The sequence below is a fragment of the Balaenoptera acutorostrata genome, chromosome 3, assembly GCF_949987535.1.
Source record: "Balaenoptera acutorostrata chromosome 3, mBalAcu1.1, whole genome shotgun sequence".
In the NCBI taxonomy this organism is placed as follows: Eukaryota; Metazoa; Chordata; class Mammalia; order Artiodactyla; family Balaenopteridae; genus Balaenoptera; species Balaenoptera acutorostrata.
In genome coordinates, this window is record NC_080066.1 from 1,988,564 (window position 1) to 1,998,930 (window position 10,367).

At 49.3% G+C, this 10,367-nt stretch overlaps 1 protein-coding gene across 5 annotated transcripts in view; it reads right to left on the bottom strand.

The window, feature by feature from the left end:
* The window catches only part of MAP3K8 (mitogen-activated protein kinase kinase kinase 8), a 28,590-nt gene extending 18,223 nt beyond the window's left edge, over nt 1–10,367 (bottom strand). Inside the window, exons 1-2 of one of the 5 annotated variants that reach the window (XM_007188427.3) lie at nt 10,069–10,367; nt 3,120–3,481 (exon numbers count right to left, since the gene is read on the bottom strand). In XM_007188427.3, coding sequence (XP_007188489.1) covers nt 3,120–3,458 — 339 coding nt within the window. In that variant the 5' untranslated portion in view covers nt 3,459–3,481; nt 10,069–10,367. Of the gene's footprint in view, nt 1–3,119; nt 3,482–7,320; nt 7,802–7,926; nt 7,966–8,279; nt 8,649–10,068 lie in introns of those variants that run through there. The other 4 variants (XM_057542027.1, XM_007188424.2, XM_007188426.2 and 1 more) reach the window with 4 other exon arrangements.

Here is a 10,367-nt window from a genome sequence, read left to right on the forward strand (position 1 = left end):
CACAGGCTCCATGACAGGACTAACAACATTCTACTCTTACCCTTTGCTGATAATATTTTCACTTCCTTTTAATGCCGTCATTTCTCTCATTTGCTGCATTAGCTTTTTTTTTTTTATCCCTCACTCCAAAACCTTCAGGAAGCTACTGCTTTGTACTCTTTATATTTTTCCTGAATTCCCTTCTGTACATTCCCAATTCTACGGCCCATCTCTCATCAGTCTGATAGTCCGGGGAAATAAGCCTAAGTCTCTACATATTTACAAGCAAAAATAATGTGTTTATTCTGCATGTTTTCCTTTAAGATACCCATCTTAACAAATAAATATGTAAAAAAAAAAGAGAGAGAAATACCTAAACAATTATGTTTCTGATTATAGATATATATATTATTTTGAACCAGAATTCTCCAGCTATATTTTAGCTAAGACAAACAGGTATTAACCCTTATTCAAATTATGACTTCCCATTTATAAACAGACGTACTCTTCTCAAGGCAAAGTTAACTATCAAGTACAGTTTTGTATATCCAGACCAAAGCAAGTCATACAATGATGTAAAATGTAATCTTTTTTTTTTTTTTGCAAAAGGTAATTTTGCAATTCTGCTGCAAATTGAGCTATAGCTGAACACAACTGGCTTCTAACAAAACAATTCACTACACAGCTGACCTAAATCACTGTGTTGTTTTGAACTGAACGAATGTGGTATGCAAAAAAGAATAATAATAATTAAGTACTCGGTCCAGAATCTTTACTTGTTCAGCACCGTCCCCCATACATTAGCCGTCTTGCCCTTTAGATGCACCAAAGGAAAGGAGGCACTTTCATCAATAAGCATGTTTTGCAAGTTCCCACCCACTCCTTTGTGAATTGTCCTTTTTTGAAAATTACGTCACCTCTAGCCAGCACCTACATTCACCTTTGAGAGACTAAGACACTGACCACACCCAGACACATCACCTGATCCCCTACTGTGGCAACTAAGTGTTGTCACAATATTTTGGATTATTTGGATACTTGGGATGACTAAACAAATATAGCCCTTGTCATTCATACTTTGTCAGTTAAAGAGACTGAATCTGTGGACAACTATTTACTGCCCACAAACTACTTTTCTGCAAGAACTGAATTTAGCCAGTATTAATATCGTGACGTGGGGCTTCCCTGGTGGCGCAGTGGTTGAGAATCTGCCTGCCAATGCAGGGGACACGGGTTCGAGCCCTGGTCTGGGAAGATCCCACATGCCGCGGAGCAACTAGGCCCGTGAGCCACAACTACTGAGCCTGCGCGTCTGGAGCTTGTGCTCCGCAACGAGAGGCCGTGATAGTGAGAGGCCCGCGCACCGCGACGATGAAGAGTGGCCCCTGCTTGCCACAACTAGAGAAAGCCCTCGCACAGAAACAAAAAGACCCAACACAGCCATAAATAAATAAATAATTTTTTTAAAAAAAGATAAATGTATCTTTAATTTAAAAAATACATATATATCGTGACGTTTCAAGATGCGACAAGAAAGGAGCACAAAAATTCAGCCTTCAAAAAAATTAAACAGACATTCTTTGACATAAATTGTAGCAATATTTTTTTGGATCTGTCTCCTAAAGCAAAGGAAATAAAAGCAAAAATAAACAAATGGGACTTAATTAAACTTAAAAGCTTTTGCACAGCAAAGGAAACCATCGACAAAACAAAAAGACAACCTACTGGACAGGAGAAAATATTTGCAAATGATACAACCAATAAGGAAGGGATGAATATCCAAAATATGTAAACAGCTCCTATAACTCAACATCAAAAAAACAACAACCCAATTAAAAAATGGGCAGGGACCTGAATAGACATTTTTCCAAAGAGGACATGCAGATGGCCAACAGGCCCGTGAAAAGATGCTCAACGTCTCTAATCATCAGGGAAATGCAAATCAAGACCACAATGAGATATCACTTCACACCCGTCAGAATGGCCATCATCAAAAAACACAAATAACAAACGTGGCGAGGATATGGAGAAAAGGGAACCCTCCTGCACTGTTGGTGGGAGGGTAAATTGGTGCAGCCACTGTGGAGAACAGTATGGAGGTTTCTCAAAAAACTAAAAAGAGAACTACCATATGATCCAGCAATTCCACTCCTGGGTATATATCCGAAAAAATGGAAACACTAATTTGAAAAGATACATGTACCCCAATGTTCACAGCAGCATTATTTACAATTGCCAAGGAATGGAAGCAACCTAACTGTCCCTCAACAGATGAATGGATAAAGAAGATGTGGTGTATATACATATATATATATATATATATATATATATATATATATATATATATACACCATGGAATACTACTCAGCCATTAAAAAGTATGAAAGTTTGCCATTTGCAGTAACATGGATGGACTTGGAGGGTATTATGCTAAGTGAAATAAATCAGACAGAGAAAGACCAATACTGTATGCTATCCCTTATACGTAGAATCTGAAAAATAAAACAAACTAGTGAATATAACAAAAAAGAAACAGACTCATAGATAGAGAACAAACTAGTGGTTACCAGTGGGGAGAGGGAAGGGGAAGGGAGTAGAGGATTAAGAGACACAAAGTATTATGTATAAAATAACCTGCAAGGATATACTGTGTAGCACATGGAATACAGCCAATATTTCATACTAATATAAATGGAGTACAACCTCCAAAAATTGTGAATCACTATATTGTACACCTGTAACTTATATAAAATTATACATCAACTATACTACATAAAAAATATATATTAATTAAAGACAAAGTCTTTATTCCCCTCTCAGATGAAGGAATCTCAGGAAGCCTTTCTCTTTGGCCTAATTGACGAATGAGCTCTTCAGTGAATTGTTAAACTAAAATTCATTCTTCTTAATTACCTATTTGTAGAAGTACTCCTAAAAGATGGAAAAGATTCTTTAAATGGAACTTTTAACGAAGACTGTTTTTTGCACCTTTCCCATGGAGGTGATTCTTACAGATATTCCATTTTTAAAAACCATACCTGGCAGCCAGTCTGAACCAAGTTCAAATCGCACTCAGCATGAAGTGCAGCAGCTGTAGTGAGCTGAACACACAGCACTCAACTGATCAGGAAAAAACATACCATGTTTAATAAAATTCCAGATTCTTGGGGTCGGTGTCCGTATAAACGCTTTGCGGTGTTGGATATGTGGTTTGCAAAAGCGAGCAAATCCTCCACGGTTCCGTATCGGACCGATGACAGCCAAGGCCCCTCCTGGCCACTGAGCAGCACCGGGTCGGAACGCTTCTCCTCCTTGGGACCGCTGTCCTGACACACGGTCATCAGACTGGGTTCGAAGGCTACAGGCTCTTCGCTCGCGTAAAGGTTTTCCATAATGTCTATGACATCAGACACGTTCAAATGTTTCATTAATAAATCGATGTCTTCTTTGCTGTCACTTCCAGTGCTCATGAACTCCATCACTGTGAGGGTCCCCAGAGAGTCTGCAAAAGAAACCTCGGCTACTTAGTTGACTGTATTTGTACTTGCATTTGAGATCAATGGGAAACTGACATGAAAGGACTGGGAACAGGCTTCTATATGACTTTGTTTATAAAATAAGGGCTCTGGCCAAGGTGTGTGCGAGGTCAAGTGCGCAGACAGCAAAGAAAGGGCCCTTAGATAACCTTTAAGTCCAGCGCTCATTTTACAGAGAGGAACCCTGAGATCCAGCGAGCTCACTTGACAGTTTCCAGCCCTGCTGCCCCCGCAAGGGGACAATCTTCCCTGCATGATCTCTGGGGCTTTTAGGCCGTGGGTGACTTTTTTTAAAAAAAGAAACTCCTTGGGAATTCCCTGGCAGTCCAGTGGTTAGGACTCAGCACTTTCACTGTGGTGGCCCGGGTTCAGTCTCTGATTGGGGAACTACGATCCCACAAGCCACGCAGCACAGCCAAAAAATAAATAAAATTAAAATGGAAAATTACTTAAAAAAACAAAAACAAAAAACTCCTTTACCAAATTCAGGAGCTAACTTTGCAAATAAAATTCAGGCCCTGAAGCCAGAAGCATGTCAAACGGATTTTAATCTAAGCAAATGTGATGATGGTATGAGAAAGGAGAAGGTTCCTTTAACCTGTAATCAGCTGTCCCCTCCTGTGACCAGGATTCTTTAACAGTACAAAGCATGCATCTCAAAGACTCAAGAAGGTTAACTTAATATCTAGATCAATGACTCTCTAGAAGCTGTGGTTTTATAAAGAAGCCAGGGAAGCCAAATCTATCATAAGCAAGACATGGGCAAGGTCAACTAACTCTGATTAGCCAAAACCGTATTTCAGTTCTTATATACAAATCAGGAGCCACCCTTGGGGATCTGTAAATGAGAAAAAGAAGGTAAATCAAGGGTAAACAATGATGCTGTTACTCAGGATTTTGGAACAACACCATTCCAAAGGATTAAAGATAAAAGGACTTAAGAGACCTAAGAAAATGAAAAGGTATGTATGTCTACTTAAACTACTGCGCTCCTGGAAGCAGCCTCTCTCTGAGAAGTGTTTCAGGTTCTTGAAAGCACAAGCCTTCAATACGTTCAACACACAGGGCTACATAAAAGCCACAGGCTCCCATCAACCTGGAGCAAAAGCACCAAACTCCAGGAAATATTCCACCTTGGGGCCACGTGCCCACAAGACCCAGACATAGGCCTCTTGGTGAATTTCACTTGAGAAAAGAAACATGCAATTTAGTGTCGTTATTAAGTTACTGGACGATCCATTTCTTTCTTTCTTTTTTTTTTTAAATGCTCTTTTTAAAAAATATTTATTTTATTTGCTTGGGCCAGGTCTTAGTTGTGGCCAGCGGGCTCCTTAGTTGCAGCTCACAGTCTCCTTAGTTGTGGCATGTGAAGTCTTAGTTGCGGCATGCATTGTGGGATCTAGTTCCCTGACCAGGGGTCGGACCCTGGCCCCCTGCATTGGGAGCACGGAGTCTTAACCACTGCGCCACCACAAATTGTGTATGGGGAAAGAAGTCTAGGATTGCGCAGTTATGACACGGCATCTAGACTCAGACTGCAGGGGACCAATCTCAGCCCCTCCTTTAGCGTTTGCATGATCTTGGGCAAGTTTTGTACTTTAACCTCATTGCATGTCGACGTTCCCCACATGCAAAATGCAAGTAACAACAGCACGTCCCTTGTGGGTGGTTGTGAGGTTCAAAGGAGTTCTAGAGCATAAGGTGCTGGGTGCAGAGTCTGGTACACAGTAAATAAACTATGTCTTTTGCAGCTGCTACGATGCGCATGAAATCGAAGGACTGGGTCGGATGCCTGGCTTTGCAGATACTGCATTAGGCGGCCTTTCTTAACTGCAAATGGGCTGGGGCTACCTATTCCCCCCCAACCCCCCATCCTCCCCCTTCTTCACAGTTAGGTTTTAAAGACTGTTTCTAAAATAAGAGACAAAGAAAGAAAGAAAAAAAAAAAGGCAGAAACCAATGAAATGTTTTGATGGCTGTTATCATTACAGTTACGTCTAGAGAGCAAAGGAAAGCCCCCTCTCTGAGACCTGGCTGGTCTTTGAGGAAGACTGATTCAGGCTCTTGGAGTCTGTTGACTTATGAAAGGAATTTTTTAGGTTAATGGAGGAACATTGGACTTGGGTTTCATGGGGCCATTTAGTTGCAGTTTCTACTTGTAGAATTTACAGAGTTGCAGTTTCTACTTGTAGAATTTACAGGGGAAAAAAAATGGAATTGAAACAACAACAGCTAAATTTAGGACCCCACTGGCTGAAAAGTTCCAAAGCTGCTGGATTTACTTAGCGAATGGCTGGCCAGAGAGAAAGTAAAGTTCCCAGTAGTAACAGGGCTATATAAAGAGAGGAAAAGGTCCATGCAGTTTACAAGTCCGTTAGCTGATCCAGAGAGGAAAGGCAGGTTTTGGTTTTTAAATCCTGCAGAAAGTCTGGAACATTTGTATGTAAAACCTGAGAGGCGGAAACACACACGCCCGTAACTGATTGCTGGGGGAGGGCAGGGAGGTGGAGAAGTGTGTCTTCCGCGCCACTAATCCCTTAGCAACACCAGCCTCCACTCCCGCAAACCAGCGTGCTCCCGAGAAAACCCTGATGACCGCCCGCTCAAGGCATCGGCAAAAGCCTCAGCGTTTTCAGGCCTTAATTAAGCAGACAAGATGCTAACGATTTCTGCGTTATTCACCATCAGTAGACGTCTAGAAAAGTGAATGATGAAGGGATCTGTATTTCACTTTAGCAGCAAGCACCCTTCCCCACACAGTGTTCAATAAAAATCTGCATTAAATCCCCACTTGTTAACGCAGGAGGGGACTATACCAATTTTAGAAATGGACAAATGGGCAGATACAAAGTTATCTGCTTCAAATTATTTCTGAAATTGGCAGTAAAGCCAAGAGGAAATACTCTCCTAAACATAATGGCATACTCTTAGCTACTTCCATCTCCATAAACAAAAGTTGAGGGTTTCCTGGCAAGTGTGAATGAAAATGGCCAAGATTACTGGCGTAGGCTCCTACCTTACAAAGGATGATTATACCTCATGTTACTTCGCATTTAAAAGATTTTTCTGCCAAAATAGTACATTGCCCCTCAGGGCACACCTCCAATAAGACTTCTTCTAATAATATTTTTTTCTCAAAAAGCCCGAGAATTGGGACTTCCCCGGTGGTGCAGTGGTTAAGAATCCGCCTGCCAATGCAGGGAACACGGGTTCAATCCCTGGTCTGGGAAGATCCCACATGCGGTGAAGCAACTAAGCCCGTGAGCCACAACTACTGAGCCTGCGCTCTAGAGCCCGCGCTCTGGAGCCCGCGCGCCACAACTACTGAGCCTGCGCTCTAGAGCCAGCGAGCCACAACTACTGAGCCTGCGCTCTGGAGCCCGCGCGCCACAACTACTGAGCCTGCGCTCTGGAGCCTGCGCTCTGGAGCCCGCGCGCCACAACTACTGAGCCTGCGCTCTGGAGCCCGCGCCACAACTACTGAGCCTGCGCTCTGGAGCCCGCAAGCCACAACTATTGAAGCCCGTGCACCTAGAGCGCGAGTGCTCCGCCACAAGAGAAGCCACAGCAAGGAGAAGCCCGCGCACCTCAGCACTCCCTGCTCGCTGCAACTAGAGAAAGCCCGCGTGCAGCAACTAAGACCCAACACAGCCAAACATAAATAATAAATAAATTTATTTTTTAAAAGAAACCGAGAATGAAGCCATTCTAGCTGTGTTAGAAGCACAGCCACTTCAAAACCTCTAGATGCCTCAACCATCCAATTTTCCTTATAGGACGTCTGCCAGAAATACCGCACACCAACCTCAATCCATCAGATCTGGGGGCGTCTGCCGATTCAAATTACCTTCTACTTGGCAAGTACCTAAAACTCAGGCCACAGATACGCAAAGCAACTGTATTACTGCTTCTTTCCCTGTTTTTGTCGGGAGCAGTCCTTTATTCTGGGCCAAAATACGTCTTTCCAAAAGTGAAACAGACATTGCAATGTTTTCTTAAAGACAGCTCGCGGCCTTCCCCGTTAACTTTTGGGACAATCTGGACGCTGCGCTTCCTTTTCAACGTGGTTCTCCGCCTAGAACTAGAACTTCGGAATCTTGATACTGCATTTCCATGGGGAAACATCTGTGAAATAACATTTTTCCCCTTAACATTCTTTCTTAGGCCAAAAGCCCAGCATTCGTGTTCTGCTATAACCACCCTACTGGTCGCAGAATGGGATCCGGGGTGCAAGCGTGAAGTTGTTTCAGCTGCTCGGAGGCTCTCGACCCCGCTAACCGCCCCCCGGCCCCCGACTCCCTTCCTCCCGGTCCTTAAGACGAAGGGAGCCTTAAAAGGGCTTGCACAACAGAAGAGCACCCATCGCCAGGGCCAGCGGCAGCCGGGCCCCGCGCCTCCGGGGCGCACTCACCGGGTCTGAGCAGGGAGGGCGCAGCCGTGCGGCTGGTGCCCGCGGCGGGAAGCAGGGACCTGCCCTGCTCGCGCGCTAGGAATCCGGGAAGGAGGAGGAAGGGGGAGGAGTCGCGGGGCGGCGCCCCGTGGGACCCTTGCGCAAGGTGCTTTCCAGCTGCGCCGGCTGCAGCCGCGACCCGCGCGCAGCCCCGAAGCGCCGCAGCCGGAGACTGGCACGGCCCCCGGCCCCCTCCCAGGGCCCCGGAGCCCTCCCGCATGCCGGGGCTCCCCGGACCTCAGGGTGCGAACCGCCGGGGCAGCCAGCAGGGCTGCGATCGAACGACAGCCCCGAGCCCCCGAACTCTGACTTACCTGCGGCCTCCGCGCGCCCCCGCCGCCGCCCCCCGACGGCTCGCGGCGCAGCTGGCGGGCGGCCCCCGGGAGCCGGGCGCGCCGGGTCCCCAGGTCCGGCGTCGGCAGGAGCGCGAGCCAGGGCTACCGGTCCCGAAGCGTTGGCGCGCCGTCCGGGCCCGAGCGGCCGAGTGAGCCCCGCGTCTCCCGCGCGCCCGGGCCGCCCTCGTCCGCCCCTGACTCACAGCTTCTGGGCCGGCCGAGGGGCGGCGCAGCGGACTCCAGCCGCCGCCTCCCCGCCTTTTCCATTTCCCCTTTCTCTCCGTAAACAGAAAGAGCCCGCCGGCTTGCGGGGCAGCCCGAGCCCCCGCGAGGGGAAATTCCGGCCTCCCCCCCGCTTGCCCTCGGGGCGCTGGGCGGGGCTGGAGGCGGGGCAGGGGTGGGGCGCGCCGGGAGCGGGACCGGCCTCGCCACGCCTCCCGGGGGCCCCCGCCCGCTGCGCGGCCCCGGCCCACCGCCTGGGAAACCCCCCCGAGTTCCCTCCGACCTGAGGACGCGGCAGCCGCGGGGTAGAGGGCGCCCCGACGCGGAGCTGGGGAGGGCGACCCTGCCTCCGCCCCCGGCCGCCGAGGGAAGAGCGTATTTCCTAAGGTGCCGGCGCCCTCGGCTCTGCTGCGGGGTCCCCGGCCCTTTCCCGCGCCCCCCATGCCGGAGGGTGTGTCTGTGTGCCCGGTGGTCGGGCGCGGGGGGGAACCGAGGCGCCGCGTGCCGCCCCCGCCGCGCTGCAGGAGGCGCACGGAGCTTCCCGGAACCGCGGCGCGCCCCGCTCAGGTTTCGGTGCAGGTCACACACGCAGGGCGGTGATGCGTGGCCCCCAGCACCGACCCGGTTTAAGGGCTTGGGAGAGGCTGCCGTGGGAGGTGACGGGGCGCTGGACGAGGGCCGGGGTCCCCGCCAGCAAAACCTGGTTTCGCTCTTTGCAGCCTTTATCGGAACTGGTTATTGGTGGCACCGCCCGGTTACAAAGTGTATGTGCCCCGTCTCCTCCTAACCCCCAGCTTCGGGTCTGGGTTCCTCTGTCCCGCTGGGGAAGAAGGTCCAAGGGCGTCTAGAGTGATCTTCCTTCTCGAGTGGAAAGCGTTTTCTCGCGGCGAAGCCGGAAGGAAGTTCTAGGGAAACAGCGCTTCTCTCCACGGAATCCTCCCTGCCGGACACTCCCGATGCCCACTGCGAGGCGGCACACGCTGCCCCCAGCCCCGCGCCCCTGCCAGGGCTTCCCGAGTATCAGGACACTTTGCAAGGCAGCCCCGAGAGGGAGAGACGCTGTAAGGCCCCCACCCTCTCCATCTCGGCGACCCGCACGTTGGACGTGCCAGGTGGAGCCCAGATTCCAACGGCCTCGCTGAGTCCGCGTCCGGCCCTTTCCTGTCCCCAAGCTCGTCTCGGGTCCACGCACCCTCACACGCACACAAGTGCAAGACTGCCGCGGACCCGCTCGAAGACTCTCCACGTTTCTCCTACGGAAAGTGAATTGTTATTCCCACCCAAGGAAGTCATCTGAGAATTGCCGGCGGACAGAGGCTAGCTGAGATGAGAAGCAAGGCCCTCGCTGTAGGACCTTAACGCCCATCACTTCTTTGTGCTTCTGGGCCCGCGGCGTTGGTGACAACAAGGGGAGACGCCCGAGACTTTAGTAAAAGCGAGCCCAACTAGCAAATTAAACGGTGACGACTGATTGGGGACACTGAGCCATCCCCCAAATTATTTTAAATACTAGAGTGCAGCGGCATGAATGACGCGGGGCGAGTACCATTTCCAAGTGGTCTCCGGGCTGGACCACCCCCCGACCCTGGTCCAGGGGACTGAGCTTCTTCTGCTCTTGCAGGAGGGCGCGCTGCCTGGACCGACCGTGCCGCCCTGACTCGGTGGTAGATGCAGCCCGCGCCCCGGCTGGGAGAAGCCCGACTGGCCTGGCCGCGGACTCCGTGGAATTTGGCCGGGACTCAAAAGCAGATTATCCCAGTCTCGGCTGAAACTGTATCATCAGCTCCCTTCGCCTTTTCTCTGGGAACCAGATTGGCCGGGTTGTTGCCTCTAATCATAACGTGA